The 21,367-nt window shown below is 40.2% G+C and overlaps 1 protein-coding gene across 6 annotated transcripts in view; it reads left to right on the forward strand.

The window, feature by feature from the left end:
- Positions 1–21,367, forward strand: part of Osbpl6 (oxysterol binding protein like 6) — a 216,951-nt gene that overhangs the window by 186,779 nt on the left and 8,805 nt on the right. For all 6 annotated transcript variants that reach the window (XM_029557255.1, XM_029557253.1, XM_029557252.1 and 3 more), the window contains 9 exons: positions 1,637–1,744; positions 3,572–3,709; positions 11,747–11,834; positions 12,642–12,895; positions 13,756–13,893; positions 14,973–15,036; positions 17,474–17,552; positions 19,429–19,573; positions 21,000–21,144. In XM_029557255.1, coding sequence (XP_029413115.1) covers positions 1,637–1,744; positions 3,572–3,709; positions 11,747–11,834; positions 12,642–12,895; positions 13,756–13,893; positions 14,973–15,036; positions 17,474–17,552; positions 19,429–19,573; positions 21,000–21,144 — 1,159 coding nt within the window. The remainder of the gene's footprint in view (positions 1–1,636; positions 1,745–3,571; positions 3,710–11,746; positions 11,835–12,641; positions 12,896–13,755; positions 13,894–14,972; positions 15,037–17,473; positions 17,553–19,428; positions 19,574–20,999; positions 21,145–21,367) is intronic.

Genomic DNA, 21,367 nt, shown 5'->3' on the forward strand with positions numbered 1-21,367 from the left:
TATATACTTACAGAGAAATAATGAAAGAGCAGTAAGCATAACTGCTGATCACAAAAGATAAGCTTCAAGTACTATTTTTCTTTTAATTATTAAGCATTTGAGATTTTATTCCAATAGAAAACAATATGAGCACTGCTGTGGGATGACAAGATGTTAGAATTCTTCCTTTGAGGCACGTGGTTTGCTTGCTAACACAATCGACTCTTCTAATGTATCCATTGTTTCCTAGATAACCGGGGCACATTGTCTCCAAGTATATTGGCTGTTAGATCAGTACCTTTCCTTTATCAATACTTGTCATACTAGATCAAATGTGTTATTTAAAATATTTTTCAAACTAGTTCTAAAGACCTTCAATAAAGCCAAAAGCTCTAAGTAATTCTGTCCTTGAAAACCAGAACTGAAGTTGAAGGTAGAGAAGAAGTAGGAACCAGGAGAGGTGAGGGGAAAGAATCAGCTCTTGCTCCGCATTTGGTGCAAGTGTAGAATTTGGCTCTTTTGTGCTTATTCTTCAGTAGTTGAATAGGTACAGTTATGATTATGATAGACATTTATACATGCGTTGCTTTACCATATTCATTGACTCTGAGTGAAGCAGAATGCCCCAATTCGCTGGGACAGGTGCCCTCTTTAGTAAGCCCTGACATTTACTGTGTACTCTGAAATACCCGCCTCCATCTTCTAACTCCTAGTTTTAACAGGAAGGAAAGGAATCACTTCTCTTTCTGCTGGGCCTTGTCCTCACACAGGCATTCATTTTGAGACTTGATATAATTTCAGTGAGCTGTATCCTGCCACGGAAATGGACCCCGTGCATCAATGTGATGAGCAGAAGGTTCACTGTGCTTTCTGCACAGGGGTCTTGTAAGGGGGCATGTTCTGAAATGCTGTTCTGTTCTTGTAATAAATGCAGTTGCTACATGTACTGAACTGTGTAAAGTGGTGTTTTACTGATGCTAATTTCTGGTATGTTCAAAGTAGTGTGATGTAGCTAACCTGGAGTTGATTTGCAATTGACTTTGTCTTCTCTATTATGATCGTCAATGTCCACATTGTTCAGCAAAGGCACCTTTTGATCTGCCTCATTAGTTCCACTGCACTGCCGTGTGGATTATTATGGGCTCCTGAAAAAGAAATGCACAACCATTTTCTCTAATCAGACAGAAGAATTGTTCTGAACACTAAAACCGGTTCATTAAATTCATTCCAAATATTTTGAGATAACTACCTAACTTTGAAATAACTCCCAAACTTTAGAAAGTAGAATAAAAAAATATGAAGGAATCAATAGTTTCATCTCAAACTGCAAAAGGTAATATATATGTGGTGGTAGACTGGTTTTGGATATTATGGGCCTGACTCTGAAGAAGAGGAAATCCATGCCCTACTTTTATGAAGTCCATGAACACTCAGCTCACTAACCTCCATAAGTAGTAGTATTACACCACAAAAAATTAATGTCATAGCTCTGAGCCATTTATTTCCTTCTCACTGATAGGATCTGGCTCATGATGATTCCAAAAGTTAGAGCTAAGAGCATCTCAGACTTTGTTGTCTAAGCTGTATCTGTATACGTGTTCTGTCTTATACTTGCTTATTAATTTGCAATTACAATTGCAGTTTTTGTTATTTTAAGGCACTCAACCAGAATGCTGAACTAAGGAGTCGTCTGAACAGAATACACTCAGAGTCTATTATTTGTGATCAGGTTGTCAGTGTAAATATTATTCCTAGCCCTGATGAGGTAAGACTCATTACTGGATGTAGAGTCCCTATTTTTTGGCATTTTCTTTTTCTCTTAACAGTATTCTCTCCATAAACATTTGTGTTGCAGACAGCTCGGTGGTCTTTGGAGTAAAAGATGCACATGAACTTAGCATCGTTTGTTCTTGGTGATCACTGTTTATTTTATTTATTGCTGTGTTTACCTGCTGTCACCAAATAATTTATGTGTCTACTCCAGTTTGTTAATTTTCCATGTCTGTCTCATTCTTTATTTAAGATGCTCATTATTACCAAATGTGCGATAAAATGTTGAAAATTTTTAGCTGAGAAATTGTTAAATAAAAGTTGGCTGAAGGTTTCTTTGGAAGAAGTTCTCTGTGGAGAGAAATTATCTGCTTTTGCTACAATAAAACTGATAATTCAGCTTGAACTCCATCTCATGATGGCTGTGATAATTAACAGCCAACAGGAACTGGGGGTGTAGCTCAGTGGTAGGGTGCTTGCCTGGCATGTGAATGTTTCTGTTCCTAGCGCCATAAAAATAGGCAAGTCCACAGCTAACAAGTGTGAAGTGAATACTTACGTGTGCTGGGCACTGCACTAACCACTTCAAATTGCCCTGTCACTTGTCAGTCTCAACAGCCCTCTGACCTACCTGCTGTTACCAGTTTGCACTTTGAAGGAATAACAGGAAAACTTTCAGAATTGTGAAAGTTTACTATTTTATGGACATGAGAACTTATACTTTTCAGAGTACTATTAAAGTTTCATACACAGTGATGCATATAACAAAATGAGAGTTTTAATGAATCCTAAGATCATATTTGCTCCAAAGCCATATATTTTACTATAAATCTACAGGCACAGGGTGCTACCATCTCACTGCTAAGGAGCTATTATCCCAAGGTAGCTTATCTTTGACTTAAGTTGCCCACCTGTTCCCATTCACCATCAGGCTTCCCCTGATCTTTGATGACAGTTAGAGTCACTCAACCACCCAGAATCTAGGAATATCTCTATCATTTATTGTTTAAAAATATTTATGGCCAGAAAGGTGGCCCAGCAGGTAAAGATGATTGCTGCCAAGCCTGACGGCCTGAGTTCAAACCCCAGGGTCTACATAGCTGAAGGAGAAAACCAATTGCTGCAAGTTGCCCTCTGTCCTACACACACACACACACACACACACACACACACACACACACAATAAATAATTTTTTAAAAAATTTAATAATCCTTAATTGAGCTCTTCAAACTAAAGTGTGAATTAGAATATATATTACATTCTTACATATTTTTCAGAATAAAACTTTCCTTGAAAGCAGTTGTTTATAACTTAGAGATGAAAACAGTATTTTACTTGAACTGACAGTCAGTACTCTAGTCATGCTTTCTTGGTTTACAATTCATGATCTAATTGGAAAATGAATTTTATATGGCCTGTCTTAAAAGTTCCTCTTATATCATGTGCTTAGCTGTCTCTTGTACTTGTGTAAATACTTCTCAGGCTTAATATACTACTTAGACTGACTAGTAATGACAGGCCTAAGCATGTGAGAATAAATTCAACTGGAATTCATGTTCCTAATTTCTCAATAGAGGTTAATCTGTTAAATTCCAGTTATTATCAATTGAGCATAGACTTGCAATCAACTTATAGGATCACGAGTTGCCTTTGGAGTCTTTAGACAGAGGAGAAGGAATCTTACATGGTCGCAAGTTAACGTTTCTTATCAACCATATTAACACACAGTTTGGAGTCCTCTAGAAACCTGATTAATTTGAAGAAATGGCAATGTTAAGAGAGGGGAAACATGATTCTGTCATATGCTTTTCTCTTCTGTAGGCTGGTGAGCAAATTCATGTCAGTCTCCCCCTGTCACAGCAAGCAGCCAATGAGAGCCGCCTCTCCATGTCAGAGTCTGTGTCAGAGTTCTTTGATGCCCAAGAGGTGCTCCTGTCTGCAAGTTCATCAGAGAATGAGGTAAGGTTCCTGAGCGTGTCCACCTCATCTGTTTGCAACTGGGAGTTTAGGTAAAGAAAGTAAGTAAGACTGGAACTTTGAGTTGGTGTGTGTTCATGTCCCAATAAGGTGCCGACATTCTAGCACAGCCAAAGCATGCAAGCCATGTTGCTTCCTGTTTCCTGAGCACTTGGCAATACTTCTGGTGAAACTTAGGACTCTTAAATTTGATGAATAAAGGGAATAATGAAACATTTATTTATGTGTCAGAGTAACCAAATCATTGATAACAATTCTTTGTTTTTTTTAGAATTCTTTTTGTGCATTTCATACAATAGTTCTTAATCCAATTTAGACTTCTCCTCCCCATCCATGCCCCACATTCCTCCCTACCAGACCTCATGCATTCTGTCATATATGATATATTCTATCCAGTCAAGCATTTGTACTCAGATGTCCTTTTGTGCAAGTTTATCCACTGGTCAACCTATCTAGCCAGCCTATCTAGAGATCTTAAGAAAGATCTATTCTCCCTCACCCAACAGTAATCAGTTCCCAACAGTTCCCAGGCTAGGGCCGGCCCACCACATATTTCCCTCACTCCACACTAGGCCTTTGATTGAGTTGGCATGGGTCTTGTGCAGGACACCACCATTGCCACAAGTTCACATGAGCAAGCTTCCAGTGCCCTGAAAACTTCTGTTTCCCTATGTTCATCGACCTACCCTGGCTCTTACAACTTTTCTGCCCCCTTTTCCGTGATGGTCCCTGAGCCATGAGTGGGTGAGGTTTAATATAGCAGTCCTATCCAGGGACACATACTCTGCAGTCTCTTATTCGCTAAAACTTAGCCAGTATTGGCCTACTCACATTGTATCAGGAAGCTTGCTGGTCAGAGATGAGGGATGCACTAGTGTTCTTTCTAACCCTTGGGGCCACCATGCTGCGGGCGTGCTCCCACAATTTTCTTTCCCTTTTCCCTTTTCTTTTTAAGATATGGTCTTGTTTTCACAGACTGGCCCCGAATTCAGAATCCTCCTGCTTTAGCCTCCAAAGCTACAGTTTTCTTTTCTGACTCTGATTTTTCTGAGTTCCCATTGCTGACCAAGTCTCCATCCTTCTTCAATTAAGTTACAATTAAACTTCAGTGCACATTATCTGAGCTTGGAACCTACCATCATCATCCATTGTCCTTATAGTTTGTCTTTATGAGAGCACCTCTATTTTCCTATTTCCAAGTTCTTGGTGGACACTAAGCCATGTGTCCAGCTACCACTTTCCTGAGGCTCTGGAGACAAAGAAATGAGGAGGATGCAGAAGCAGATTATTACATAAGTCCAAGCAAGATGTGGTGCCTTCCAAGGGAAGAATGAGCATAATGGCAGAGAAAGAGAGATGAAGGGGTCACATCCAACCTAAAAATGATAGTTCACTTTGAAGTATCATGAGTTTGTCAGATCCCTACAGGTCATCCGTCAGGCATTTAGATAGTCAAGGCTAAGTAAAACTCAAGAACAGAGCAGGTCTGAAAAGAAAGATTTGGTTCCATAACCACATATCTTCCTGTTAGACATTGCTACCTGGTGCTCACAGCATTATCACAGAATTCATCATGTCCAAAAAACTTGATCAACAAACCCCTTCCACATATGAACACCCTAAAGAATTGTCCTAGGGGGCTGGAGAGATGGCTCAGCAGTTAAGAACACTGGTTGTTTTTGCAGAAGACCCCGGTTTGAATCCCAGCACCCACATGGCAGCTAACAACTGTCTGTAACTCCAGTCCCAGGGGATCTGACAGCCTTTGCTAACCTCCATGGGCATTGCACAACACAGTACACTTACCTACATGCAGGCAATACACACATACACATAAAATAAAAATAATAAAAAAAATTTTTAAGGTTAAAAAATAAAAAATAATAATGAAAAAATAATTGTCCTAGTTACTTTCTACTTCTGTGATAAAACATTAACCAAAAGCAGCTTAGGGAGAAAAAGGTGAGGGAAGCCAGGGCAGGAGCTGAAGCACAGACCATAGAGGAATGCTGTTTACTGGCCTGCTTTTTCTGGCTTGCTCAGCTACCTTTCTGGTACACCCTAGGCCCACCTGCATGGGGGGTGGCACTGTGTACAGTGGGCTGGGCCCTCCTGCATCAATCAGCAATCAAGAAAATGCCCCATAGGCCAGTCCTGTGGAGGAAATTGGTCAATTGAGGTTCCTCCTTCCCAGGTGTCTCTAGTTGACAAAAACTAACCAGCTCAGGAATGCAAACAGCCCATCCAAACTCTCCCTTGATTGTCTTTGGTTCCTAGGCCCAGGTGTTTATATGCGATACTTGGGTATTTTCCTTCACTCCTTTCTCTTACCACCCGTATTTGTCCGCTCACAGCCTGTATGGATGCTCCCATCTCCATACTCTCAGATCCACCATTTCATGCCGCTCAGCTGTCACTATTCCAGTACAGTCCACCCCCTTCTACACGCCCCAGTCACTTACTCAGTCCCATAACTGGTTTTCTTGCCTCTCTTCCTCTCTAATCTGCTTTCCACTAGGCAACCTAATTAATATCTCTACAAGACATATCTAATCATTGCCCCTAGTCCCCAGTATTCTTATAACAATTTACTACTTAATTATCACACAAAGAAGATCCCTGCACTCAGGCACAGCCCTGTGTTACTTTTTAATTCTTTTTTATTCTGGAGCCTCCCAATAGCCAATGGAGTGATTCCTAGAGTCATGGATTTGCTAAAGGCACTTTATGCCCCTTTCTTACGGCCCATTACTGGAAAGAATTGAACTGTGCACTTATTGTGGCTCATGGGTTTTTGTTTTTTTTACATGTGTAAGTATATTACCTGCATGTATGTAAGTGCACCTGTGTTGTGCAATGTTCATGGATGTCAGAAGAGGGTATCGGATCCCCAAAACTGGAGTTATGGATGGTTATTAGCTGTCATGTGGGAGCTTGGAACTGAACCTGAGTCCTCTGCAAGAACAACCAGTACTCTTAACCAGAGCCATCTCTCTAGCTCCCCCCACCCTCCTGTTTTATTGGTTTTTAGAAACTCCTGCTTGAACTTAAATCTTCTTTTTATCACAGTGCTTAGTCTTAAGCATTTGAAGGAGTTAGACCAGGAAATAAACTCAAGTGAGCTGTCATGTTGTTCTCAGAGTTGCCTGCCTACTTCAGTTAAGGTTTGATCCTGGGTCAGTTTCATCTGCTCCAGTCTCTAAAGGTTCCTCTTGCTGAGAGCTCCCCAGAAGCTCCTCAAGTCTTTACACTAAACACCCTGCAAGCCCACCTAGTGAGCTGAGTGTAGGCGTGAATCCTAGCAATAGGATTCCATACAATCCATGCAGGTTGTATGTTCTGCACCGCAGCTGCCAGTGGAAACGGGTCCTCTGCATTTGCCATCATGCTGTCTGGAACACTTCTTCCAGAGAGCTGTATGTTAAGCTTCTCCCTCCCATTCAGTTTTGTTCAAAGTCACCTTCAGGAAAGCCCAGGCTGCTGACCTATCTGCAAGTTAGAGCTGTCATTTCCTTTTCTCTTCTAACCTTTTGTGTCTTCTCTATTTTTCCCTCCCAGTTATCACTACCTGACGTGATCTGTGTTTCATACATTTCACTTGTTTCATGTGTTTCACAGGTTCCATGAAGGTCGAGACTTTACCACTCTGTTTCTAGCTAGAACAATCCGGGGAGTGGAAATCCAGAGGGGGCACTCAATGAATATTTATTGGCTGAACAAAGGTCATTAAACCATGATTATTCTGAGAAGCACCTCACATTAACATTTCCCTGACTAGAGAAAAAAAATCCTCTGGATACGGTGTATCTAGCAGTGTATTTTAGTTAATGAGTCCTCAGCTCCTTTTAAGAAAATGGCCTCCTAAAAGATACATAAAAGTATTTGGGAACGCTTATCTAATCCCTAAAAGATTTAGGGTTACCTCTTCAGAGGGGGGAATGTTAGAGTAGCAAAAAGTCCCATTTAAAAAAAGAAAGAAAGAAAGAAAGGAAGGAAGGAACAAAGAAACAAAGAAACAAAGAAAACCATGAGAAGGAAGAAAGGAGGGAGGGAGGGAGGGAGGAAGGAAGGAAGGAAGGAAGGAAGGAAGGAAGGAAGGAAGAAAGAAAAGGAAGGAAGGAAGGAAACAGAAAGAAAGAGTACATGAAGTCAGAAAAAAGTGATGGGGAAATATGGGAGGGAGGTGTTGTAGGGGAGACAGTGGGCGTGGATTTGATCAAAACACCTTATATGTGTGTATGAAATTCTCAATAAAGTTTTTTTTTAAGTTAAAAAAAAAAAAAGAAATACTGGTCTCCTTGTCTCCAGAGTAATCTACCTGCCTGGTCTCTGCTTTTATACCAGTTTCTGAAGTGGAGATACCTGGTCATATTTAGAAAAATCTATTTCCTGAACTCTTTGAATCCTGACGTTCAAAACAAAAGTATTTGGCTCCTGCGTTTCTAGATCATAGGGAAGAAGACAAACCTTTATTTTAACACCACAGAGCCTTGGTCTGTGATAGGGTCCCGTGAGAAGACCACAGCAGAGGAGCCCAGACCCTCTTTCTAGACACAAACTTACAGCATGCACACATCATACTCAGCCCCACTGTCATTGCAGAATTATTTCATTCCAGCAGTACTGGATCATTTATGACATATAGTTTGGGAGAGATAAGAAATTGAAGAGGAATAGACTGCTTTTTGTAGGATAAACATGAGTGTTTTCTTGATAAATGTTCAAATAATAAATATGCTTCTGATATAAATTTGATTCGGTAGGCATTTGTCTCCTCAAATGTAATTGAATGTGATTACCTCTTTTTTTGTTTCTAAAGAAAAATTGAGTAGAAAAGTTTGATTTACCTTTATTCACTACCAAGCTGAAACAGTCAGATTTTCTGAGCCTGATGGCTAACGATCTAGCTCTGTTACAGTCAGTAAGATCTGTGGAAACCAAGTACAGTGGGAAAATATGAATCAGAAAAGGATTTTATTCTCAGTTTGTCATCTTTATAGACTTTATGTGCAAAAGCAAAACTCCTATTAATCACTCATGCGTGCATGCAGTCATACTGACAGAGTATCATTCTAGATATATGAACTCTTAAACCCTAATTTATTTACTGAAGTACTTTATGTATATTTGTGGTGTATGTGTTCCTGTGTCTGTGTGTTTCTGTGTGTGTGTGTATGTGTGTGTGTGTATGTGTATGTGTGTGTGTGTGTGGCACATGCATACACACATGTTGTAGAGGTCAGAGGTCGACTTCCTCTGTCTTCCTCTGTCTTCTTCTCTCTGTTTTTTGACACATGGTCTGTCACTGATGCTGGAACCATCTCTCCAGCCCCTGCATACAATTTTTAAAACTTTTAGTGGCAAAAAGTTAGTTGAATAAGATGATTTGGGATGTTCTGTGTGATATACACACACACACAAAAAAAAAGCAACAACTTTTTTTAAATGAATTATATTTGAGGAGGAAGCATAAAAACTTACATCATATTAATTAGTAGAGGTGATAAACAATACCATTGAAATCTACCTGATGGTTTTATATCCATATACAGGTGCCAAGGATCCAAGTACAACCGTTTATGACCTATTAATAATCAGATACATACAGATTAGAGACGCATGCGCCAACATCTCAGTGTTATTAGTAAAAACAATGAGTCTTTCTATAATAAACATTATATTTTAAAATGAAATGGAGATCTTTTTTAAAGGTTAAAAACTCATTCAGTGTTATGTCTTACAGGGTTTATATTGAGTTTAATATTGTAAACTGCATTAATTCAGTTATACCTAAAAATAAACCTAAAAATTTTATAGCCACTTTTGAAAGAGATATACCTTTGCTCTGGAAACTCTTATTGAGTATGTTAAAGCTGTAATGAAATGCTTCTTCTGAAAAATAAAAAATATGTAAAAAAATAAATTGTAAACTAGGAAAAATGCAATATATATGTTAACAGAAAAACTGTGAAAGATAAACAACAAAAGTGCTTATCCAACTATTGTCTATAACAGAAGCTACCTACAAAGTGGTTGATTCTTGTGTAATGTATAATGAAATATACTGTCTTTCCAAATATATGAAGAGTTATAGCTATTGTAATGGAAATGTATCCAAAACACTGTAAAATAGTAAGGAGCCAGACATGGTGACACTCATGTACCTATTCCAGCAACTCGGGAAGCAGAGGCAGGAGGGTCACTGTAAATGGTCCAGCCTATTCTACATAGTGAGTTACATGTCAGCCAAAACCACATAGCAAGACCCTATCTTAAAGCATAAACCAAAACAAATCAACAAAGCCAGCATGGACACTGGTCTTTGTCAGTAGCTGAAGATAGGCATGGTGTGTTCATGCAGACATTTTGAAATCAGAGGATAACTCAATTGTTTCTTTACTTGTTAGGATTACAGGTGATTTTCAGACTCTGTTTATTCTCATGTAACTCTAACATTTTCATAATAAAAATGTTTGGTTTTGTGTGCAGAAAAAAATATATCACTCTTTCCACTTTGAAGAAAGTAAGGAGCATCATCTGTTTTCTTGCCTGTAGTGAAGACCTTGGTTTTCTAACCCTGCCTATAGTACTTGTGGCCCTCTCTTATCTGCTCTAAGACCCCTTAGTATATACATTATCTATTTTATTTTTATGTCAGTTTTGGTTTTGATATGTTTTTTTTGTTTTTTCAGTCCTTGGGATGAACCTAGGGCCTTGCACATGGTAGACGAGCACTCTTCCACTGAGCTGCATCCCTGCCCCACTGGTTTCGCTTTGGCTCCTTGTTTCTTTCATAAAGAGTGGCTTCATTCTTGATTTCTCCCTATTCTCCCTACAGCTGTCTAATTCTAGACTGTCAAAATTTCTTGCCCGGATCTTTCCTCTCATCACATCTCCCTAAAGAAGCTGCCAAACATCTTCTAGAAAACTAAATCTGACTCTGTGTAGTCGTTCTGGTAGTTTGTTGGTTTTTAATAACCCTTCAGGTTGGCACAGAAAGCCCATCACTTCATGCCCCCTTCCTGTCCTCCCCACCCTCTATCACAGCCACTCTCACCCTCCCAGTACTCCTCGGGTAAATGTTCCCTCCCTGGAGCCTGTGGTCTTCTCCCTCCTTCCTATGCTTCAGCCTCTTGTAAGGACTGGGCAACTCCTATTTGCACTCCAGCACCCAGCTCAGTAACACTGGGCTCTGGGCAGCCTCTCTAGAAGCCTTTATATGGAGTCACGGGCCTTCCTTTATGTGTATTCTTTCCTGAATTAAGCATATTGGCTTCCACCAGCTTCCGACCCATTAAGATGAGAAGTTACTTCAAAACAGGGATTCCTTTCTACTTTCTGTCCTGGCTTGGAGAAGCCCCTCAAGCACTCCTTGAACATATGAACGTTTCTCACTGTGGCATCTGTTTCTCATTTGAGCAATACTTTGGCTTTTCTTTGATTGTTTTGGTTTTTGTTTGTTTGTTTTGGTCTTTTTGAGACAGAGTCTCCCTGTAGTCTCAGCTAGCCTGTGGATCTCACTCACTGTGCAGATCAGGCTGGCTTCAATCTCAGGAAAATCCACCTGTCTCTGCCTCCAGGTTGCTGGGATTAAAGGCATGCACACCCATGCCTGCCTTGATACTTTGGTTTTTGTTATTGTTTTTTGGTCTTTTTGAGACAGGGTCTCCTTGTAGCCCCAGCTGTCCTGGAACTCACTATGTAGACCAGGCTGGCCTCGAACTCACAAAGATCCACCTGCCTCTGCCTCCCAAGTGCTGGGATTAAAGGTGTGCACCATCATGCCCAGCAATATACTTTGGGTTTTTTGGGGGGGGAGGGTGTTTTTTTTCTTTTTTTTTTTTGAGACAGGGTCTCCCCGTAGCCCTAGCTGGCCTGGATTCACTATGGAGACCAAGCTGGCCTCGAACTCACAGAGATCTGCTTGCCTCTGCCTCTTTTTAACCACTTGATTATCAGAGCTTTCTAGACAAGCATATAGTAAGTACTCTCACACTGCCTCTGTTCTTCCCTCCTTAGGCTTCAGATGACGAGTCTTACATCAGTGATGTGAGTGACAACATATCTGAGGACAACACCAGTGTCGCAGACAATATTTCTCGGCAAAGTATGCATCATTTGAACTTCCAGGTTGTTCTATCTACATGCCAAATTTACAACACTGGTGTATCAATGAACAGTCATTCACCTTTCCCCTTGCTAACTGTCCATTTTTCAGTTAATTGTTCATAAACTTTGTTTTGCATAATCTGTTGAGATATGTGGTTATAAAACTTGTTGGGTGAATGGTTAAGTAAAAAGATTTTACCTCTTGTAAAGAGGCAAAAGACCCAAACATGAAATCGTTCTTTTGTGTGTGTGTGTGTGTGTGTGTGTGTGTGTGTGTGTGTAGATGAGGCTAGACTCTGATTCAAAGAGATTCACCTGCCTCTGCCTCCTCAGTGCTGGGATTAAAGGCATGTCACCATACCCAGCTGACTTGTCATTTCTTAAATAATACTTGTGAGTATTTAAATCCTTGTTTTAAAAAATTATACTCTGAGAGGGCTGGAGAGATGGCTCGGCAATTAAAGGGCACATATTGCTCTTGCAAAGGACCCAGGGTTGGTTCCCAGCACTCACATGGTGGCTAATAACCATCTTTGACTACAGTTCCAGGGGATCTGCTCCCCTCTTCTGGCTGTGGTTGTTACATGCATATGGCGCACTTAGATACAGGCAAAACACACTCATACACATTAAAAACAATTATACTCTGATGTTTTGTGGATTTGTTATATAGAATTGATCCTATTCTGGAGGCTATAATAAAATGTAGTCAAATCAAAATTCTATAAAAGAGTTCTCTTGTCCTCCCTGATTTTATGAAATCAGAAAGGCAAAGCCTCTTTCACTCTGTTTCTTCCCCTCCCAGTCCTGAATGGGGAACTTACAGGAGGCGCCTTCCGGAACGGCCGCCGCACGTGCCTACCTGCTCCTTGCCCTGACACCAGTAACATTAACCTGTGGAATATCTTGAGGAACAACATCGGCAAAGACTTGTCAAAGGTCTCAATGCCTGTGGAGCTCAATGAGCCACTCAACACTCTCCAGCACCTCTGTGAGGAGATGGAGTACAGCGAGCTCCTGGACAAGGCCTCAGAGACCGATGACCCATATGAGCGGATGGTAAGAAAGGACAGGCCAGCGCCCTTCAGGGACCTGGACTAGACCACAGCCATTATGATGGCACATTTGGTTTTTGTACAACATTACACAGCATAGGTATTGGAGAAGAATTGGTCTGCTTGCATAATCAAGCAGGGCCAGAAAGTTCTTGATATTCTAAATTAGAAGCTGCACATAGGCGTTTTCCATGCCCTAGACTCCCATGGTGGTGCCCAATCTTTGACATTGCTATGTTGCCATTCACAACCCTATTTGAGCCACATTCATAGCTATTCTGGAATGCATATGGCCCATGGGCTGCAGGTTGAACATACCTGCTGGCTAGAGTGTTCCTAAAGTTAAGGAAAGATCAGACTCCTTAGAGATTAAATACATGCTGGGCCTTTATCAGCTATTTCTGAATGCCAGGAGAACCTGTCTATTCAGAAAACTTAATGCTAAGAAAGGAACTTGCTTTGATTCTTTGCCCTTACTCCATGAGCCTGGACAACTTGCCTAGTCCTCTAACAAGCACAAGCAGTCACACCTGCCTGCCTGTGGGTCTAAGATTGTACACTGGCATGGCCTACAGACTGGCTTTCAGAACATTTGAGCTCTGTGATACAAACAAATTAATTGGACACATGAATGAAGAGCACTTGCCTTCATGGCTTGCTGGTTCTCATGGGGGTTATTTAACCTCATTTTAACTTATCTCCACCCCGTGTAGAGATGAAGATTGTGTGCAAATAACTGAAAATACAAATGGCATCAACTTGGCTCCGGTTGACATGGGGTGTATAAAATCTACAGGAATGCCCGCAAATGGACCTGGCAGTAGTCTCTCCCATATTGTTTTCCTTTCTTGATTGTTTTGACAGGTTCTTGTTGCTGCGTTTGCAGTATCAGGATACTGCTCCACCTACTTCAGAGCAGGAAGTAAGCCATTCAACCCAGTCCTCGGGGAGACTTATGAATGCATTAGAGAAGATAAGGGATTTCGGTTTTTCTCAGAACAAGTAAGTAATGTTTCTATTCAAGTAAGAGGACAGGTTGGTGATGAAAAACCTCTTTTGATAATATGTGTTTGAAACAGGTTATCGTACCAGTGAACAGAAAACTCGCTTAACTATATCAGTGTCCCCTCTAAATGAGCATAAGTGCTCTGTCTTAAGCATAAAGTCTTAAAAATGAAAGATCTACTGGGGCCAGAGAGATGGCTCAGTGGATACAAGTGCTTGCCACCAAGCCTGACAATCTGGATTCAATCCACGGGACCCACATGGCGAATGGAGAGGACCATCTCCTGCAAGTTTTCCTTTCACCTCTACATGTAGACTGTGGCACACATAAATAAGTAAATGTAATTTAAATTTTTTTAAATTAAAGATTTACTTATAATTTTGAGATTAATTCACTAATAGAATGGGATGTTGTTTTCATGGAGGAGGTGACAATCGTATTTTTTAATTGAATTTTTGCAAACTTGATACATCTTGATCATATTTAGACCTCCTCCCCTATCTGCACCCCATTGCCCCTCCAACCAGAGTTTATGCATTCTGTCATATACGTTATGCTTTATTGAACCAAGTTTGTGTCCCCAAATATCCCTTGCTGCAAGTTCATACACTGGGGCCTGGTCAGCCTATCAAGTGTCACGCACTTAAAGAATATTTATAGATATTGAATTTCCTTAAAGAACACCAACTCCCTCTCTCCTAGTAGTCATCGGTTACCAGTAGTCCCCACTAAGGTTGGGGCTTCTTACCCACTTCCCCACTTCTATGCTAGGTTTTTGTCTGGTTTGAGCTTGCATGGGTCCTGCGCATGCTGTCTCCATTGCTGTAAGTTTATATTTTTTAAAATATCATCAGTTATCTGGGTATTGTAATACATGCCTATAAATTCCTATCAGGCTTGGGAAATAGAGGCAGTAGGATCAGGAATTCAAGGCCAGCCTTGGCTACATAGCAAGTTTGAGGCCAGCCTTTGCTACATGAGACCCTGTCTCAAAAAACAAGCAAATAAAAAAAAATCCTTTATAGAAGTTTGAATACTAGTGTCCTTGCTTTCCTTTTTGTTTTTCTATTACCAGGTTAGCCATCATCCACCTATTTCTGCCTGTCACTGTGAATCAAAGAATTTTGTGTTTTGGCAAGGTTTGTATTTCAATTACAATTTAAAGTCAAACGTATAAGCCTATGAAAAAACTAACAGCTGCTGAAAGTACTGTATCAGTTCGGTTTAGATTTCTTTCTTTTTTTTTTTTTTTAACGTGTGTGAGTGTATTGCCTGCATGAATGTAAGTGCACCTGTATCATGCAATGCCCACTGAGGTCAGAAGAGGGCGTCAGATCCCCTGGAACTGGAGTTACAGACCATTGTTAGCCACCATGTGAGTGCTGGGAATCAAACTTGGGTCCTCTGCAAGAGCAGTCAGGGCTCTTAACCTCTGAGCCATCTCTCCAGCCCCTCAGTTTAGATTTCTACCTTTGGAACTCAGAGACTGGTAAATGTTGGTAGAGATTGGTTTGAAAAATTGAATTTCCTCATTTAATATTAAACAGTGCTATCTTGGGGATGAGATGGCTGAGCCTGTAGAATAGCAGAGCTCCTTGCAAAGTCTATTTAGTTATCTAGTCAGTTCACCATAATAACCATGGGTTCCACATCCATAGATTCAACCAATCACATATGAAAAATATTCAAAAAAAACTATACTGAATATACAGAATATTTTTCTTATCTTTATTTCTTAAGCAATATAACATAACTACATAGCATCAGCATTAGATTAGTTATAGCTAATCTAGAGGTAATAAGTATTAAAAGGAGAGTGTATTTTATATGCAAATATTTTGCCATTTTATATAAGGACTTGAGCATCTTCGAATTTCATTATCTGTAGATGTTTTGGAACAACACCCCCCACCCCCCACCCCTGCCTAAGGCAAGACAGTCTGAACATTGCAGTGATTCACAATCTTTTAACTACTGGAGCTCAGAGATTTGAAATGAAGTCTGTCCTTATTATTGCCCACTATTCTGTTAGAATTTTACAGCCTTGCCTAAAATAAAGTTTCAAAATCCCTTTGGAAAGAAAAGAACATGTATGTAGATTTGGCTGTTGCATTTGAAATAGCTCCTTCATCTTTGGAAGGGTGTTTCATTGCTCACAGACAGACTGTTCTCACCAGCGTTTTCTTAACTTGAAAACACAGAATGATAGAACACTGTTGATGACAGGAAAATCAGAATCCCCTCTTTGGTTCTTAGTCTCATTAATAAAAGAATTTAAGAATGGACTTGAACAGGATGCTCAAAGACAATTCTATCAAAGTTTAAAAGAAAAACCCTCAGGGCAGGCAAGCTGTAAATCTCAGCAACTGCCCAGAGGAAGAGGCGGATGGAGGGAAGGAGAAAAGCCACGCATGGAGGGCAGACACATGGCAGACAGTCAGAAAACCCAAAATGTTGGGGAAAACATGCTTAGAAAAGAAATAGAAGAGAAGGAGAGGTTACACTTTCCTGAAAATTTACAAAAGCAGGCAGACATACGGAAGATGTATGGCCTGAAAGTTACTGCGCTAAGGGAGGGGATTGTGGGGAGAAAAAGTGCATTATCTCACTAAAGGACTAATTATTCTCTCTCTTTAGTAAGTCTCAAGGTAATCCTGCCTTGGGGTGGTCCCTTGGCCAGTTGATCACTGAAATGTTAGGTCTCCACCCAAGCCAAACATTCTATTCTCTTGACATGAAAGCAGTTTCTCTTAATGGACCTTTACTGCTACTCTAACACTGTAATCTGACTTTATTGCAAAATAAGATAATAAATTATTTCTTAGTTGTAACCAAGAGTCAGAAATTTTGTGAAGACAGCCCTATGCTCCCTTAGTTTATCAAAATGGGACCAGGTAGTTATTACATATGTGCAGGAAATCTGAGTCTCTACAGGTAAAACATAAAACCACTGTGAAAGATAAAGTGCTGGGCCTCGGGCTGTATCTTAGCCAACGCAAGAACATGTTTATTAAGTTAATCCCACTTTCTCATAAATCTTCTCTCTGCATGTAGAAGTTTACTTTACTTTTTTAAAAACTGTTCTCCGAAGACGTATACTGTTCTCCCAAGATATATAAATCCTCTACGCAGGAGGGAAATGTATATGTCGATCAGCAGTATTGCCATACTGCAATTATTTTTACATATACTCCAGGCTTGATATATATGCTGACTATTTGTACCATTTAGTTAAACTTAACATTTATTATTATCAGGAGATTAAAGCACTGTGTGGGGCTTGTGTTCATATGCATATGTCAATGCACCCCCCCCCATACATACATTTTACTCGGAGCTCCTGGAATTTGTTTTGTTAAATGTAAATACAGAGGGCATGATTGTGGAGGAACAAAAAAGCAAACTTGGGGAGAATCGCAATGCTTTTCACTTTGGCTATCTTCAGGCCCTTCTCATATTAATCTACAATCCAGAACCAACTGTAATTGCAAAAGTGCTTTGTAAAATATAATACAAATGTTAGTTTTTACAGAACACATAATCAAACATAGAGTATTTATTTTTATCTTCATTTAGATATCAGATGGAAAAATAAGTTCTGGGGGAAGTCGATGGAAATCCTACCTGTTGGGACCCTGAATGTCATGCTTCCAAAGTAGGTTGCTCTCCTCTTCTCTTTGGCCTGTGAACTGCTCTTCCAAGTCAGCAATGGTTACATTAGACTAGAAGGTCCATTTCCCTATATGCCCAAAGTCTCTGTTACCTTCAACACAGTTTTCAGTATGGACTCCCACAAAAACAAATAACCTCTCCTGACATCCTCCTTTCATCAGCCCAAACCAGGTACCTGCCATGTCCCTGCAACCCTGTTAGTCTATGTTTCATATGAAAGTTCTCCTTTTATCCATTTCTTTTCTATATAGTTTATGATTTCACTTTTGCATCTGTCTTACTTAGAAATGGGCCTATTTTGTTTTTAAGGTGTTTTTTTTTTTTTCAAAAAAGAAAGAATCCATTTATGTATTGTAGAGAATATAAAAAGAATTAGAAGATGTAGGCTAGAAATCTTTTAAAATAAATTAATTGATGTTTATGTTGAGGACAAGGACATGACTTTGTTATTTCATTGGTTTTGGTTTTCTATTTGGATGGCAAAATGTGCTGGGGCCAGGGGCTGGGGAGATGGTACAGTGTGTAAAAACATTTCAGCACAAGGTTGAGGGCCTAGTTCAAATCCAGAACACATGTAGAAGCTGGACACATAGTACAAGCATTTATAACCCAGCACTCTGATGGGGAGATGGGAGGTGGGAGACAAGAGTCCCCAGAAACTGGCAGGCCATCCGGCCAGGTGTATGCAGAGAAAAAACAACAAAGAGACTGTCTCAAACAAAGTAGAAGTCGAGGACCAGCACTTGAGATTGTCCTTTGACCACACACACATATGATGGCATGCATGCACCTGCATTCACATAAACATTCCATACACACACACACACACACACACACACGCACACAGAGTAGTGGTGGACTGGATATGAAAGAAGGTAAGGTGAAAGAAATAAACTTTCAGTATTTGAAAACTCATGAAGAAGAGTCTTCCTTGGTGTTTGTAGCCTATATCATATCAATTAGAACATTTTATTTTGAAATAACATTGTACTTGAAAATATACATAATGAATAAACTTAAGTTTGATTTGTGACTGTGCCATTTTGTTGCTGAGCAGACATTCTGTAACTCTCCAGAATCTTCAGTAGATTTGTGTCATTAGTGATGATTGTCCATATTTTCCCTAAAGAATTACTCTGCCTTTGCTCTTAACTTTAGTACAGCCCAGTGTTCTGAGTGTAATCATTCTCAAATGCATACCTGGTTCAGCCTTCTCTTTCCTCCAGTCCTTCCACAGTTACACAATGCCTGCTAGCAAATGGAAACTGTTTGGTAGGTCATTAAAAGCCTTCTCTGCCTTGCCTCATGACCTTGCCCTCCCCACCTCCCACCACTTATCTGAAGCATAGCACTTACAGCCCCCAGATGCCATGCTTTTTTTGGCCCTTGTGGCTAGTAATTGCTTACTCCAGTACCTGGTGCCCTGTCCCCATCCAAGCACCGTAAACCCAATCTAGGACATCTTGTTTGACACTTAGCCCATGTTCCAGGCAAATCTGAGGACTAAAGACACCCCCTTTGTGTCCACACGATGCTTTGTTCATTGTATGCTACAACTTTCATGATCCTTGACTTTGAGTATTTGTTTACATGTTGCTATATCCCTATCATACTCAGAGGCAGGAAAGAGGCCTTGTTCAACTTTATTGCTTCAGGCCCACAAAGAGCATTTCAGTGTTCTTTCTTAAATGAATAAGTCATGCCATGCATATTTATGACCATACAAAGGCTTCGAAGAAATGGGGCAGGGGAGAATGGACTGATGGAAAGGGAAGCTTTACTCAAAGAGTATTCTCATTTGTAGGAACATTAATGTATTTGTGTCCACTGTTTCTGATCAGTGCCATATTCTTCACTAGGTATGGTGATTACTATGTGTGGAATAAAGTCACCACATGCATACACAACATCCTCAGTGGGAGAAGATGGATCGAGCATTACGGAGAAGTAACCATTAGAAATACCAAAAGCAGTGTATGCATTTGCAAACTCACGTTTGTCAAGGTAAATAATACCACAGAATAGAAACGGAAGAATCATACAAAATGCTTCTTCCTAAGGAAGAACGCAAAGTAAATCTGTCTTATAACATTAGTCTTAGAGCATTTTAGACAAGACAGCAAAACTGACCTGTAGAGTTGCTAAAGGTACATAGGCTTCTGAATATGTAGATGTCAAAAAATACCATATCAAGACAGAAATGTTTGTTTTTAAAGAATCTTTTTATATAACCAGCCAGTAGTTTAGTACATAAAATTCCGGAATGTATTTCTTGCCTATACTGAGCCTTCTGGTTTCTGTTTCTGTTCCCGCTTCATTACAATATAATATAGTCAAGTGAGCTTATTTTAGGGAGCCAATAATAATGTAGTAGTCATTTCTGAAAATACAGCAGCCGCCAGGTAGCTGAGAGCTTTGTTGCAAATCTGCCCAACCCCTGCTACTATAGTAATCCAAATCAGGTGAAGAAAAAGCATCACTTGTATTAACAAGAAAAGAAGTTGGGGACAGAAATGCCCACGAACACTATTTTCCCTCAGTAACTCTGGTCTGAAGTAGAACATACAGCATTACCTCTGTGTTAAGTATGTTATAGGCCTTGTTAATTATGTTAATAACGTGGCCAGTTGAAGTTCATTAAGAACCTGCCATGGTGCTTGCTTTTATCTTCCAGCACTCAGGAGGCAGAAGCAGGCAGATCTCTATTGAGATCAAGGTCAGCCTGGTCTACATAATGAATTCTAGGCCAGCTGGGGCTACAGGGAGATCATGTCTCAAAGGGGAAAAAAAAAAAAAAAAGTTCATTAAGCTCCATGAGCAAAGGCAGAAGTCAAGACAAGAGGAACTGAAGAAAGAAATTGCCAACCTATAAGTTAATATTGGGTTTTTAGGCTAGAAATTGATCTTAGCTAGAAACTGCTGTCCTACCATGCTATAGTATGGAATGAAGATCATCGTGTTTTCATGATATTATGGGATCAAATCCAGGCCTTGACCATGCCAGGCCAGTGCTCTACCACCCCCAGTGCTCAGAACTGTACTCCCATAGTAGGCCAGTGCTGAGAGGTATACCCTTAGTCCCATGACCACCCATTTCATAGAAGTTAATCTAGCCAGTTGCTATGGCACACCCAGTAATCCCAGTACTTGGGAGTCTGGGGCAAAAGGATTTTGAGTTTGAGGCCAGCCTGGGCTACACAGTGAGTTCCAGGCCAGCCTAAGATACATTAGTGAGACCCTACTGAGAGAGAGGAGAGAGGGGAGGGGAGAGAGGAGGGAGGAATACAGAGACAGAGAGATCCATATATAAAAATCACATTGAGATGGATTTCTAGAAATTTGAATGAGGAACTTCAAGGTAAAGAAGTTTCCACATGGAAATTATCAAGGTGTTGTTATTAAAGTGATTGGGGTTGTTTATGTTTCCCAGGTGAATTATTGGAACTCCAACGTGAATGAAGTCCAGGGGGTAGTGATGGATCAGGAAGGGAAGGCAGTACACCGGCTTTTTGGGAAGTGGCATGAAGGGCTCTACTGTGGTGTGGCTCCCTCTGCAAAGTGCATCTGGAGACCAGGTGACTATCAGGGCATCCTACATCAGGAGGACCACGGGCAGCAGAAGGGAAGGGATGTCAGGGTATCCCAACAGTTTGCCTTGCATTTTCTTGATCAATGAGATTTTTCGATTTAAATTTGATGCTTAGGGCAGTTGTAGTTACATTTATACTGAATATATGTTATATGTGAAATCCACTATTTGATACTTGAAATAAAAAATATAGGCCAAATCTCTGGTAT

Source organism: Nannospalax galili, unplaced genomic scaffold, assembly GCF_000622305.1.
Source record: "Nannospalax galili isolate Female #2095 unplaced genomic scaffold, S.galili_v1.0 scaffold346, whole genome shotgun sequence".
Classification (NCBI taxonomy): Eukaryota; Metazoa; Chordata; class Mammalia; order Rodentia; family Spalacidae; genus Nannospalax; species Nannospalax galili.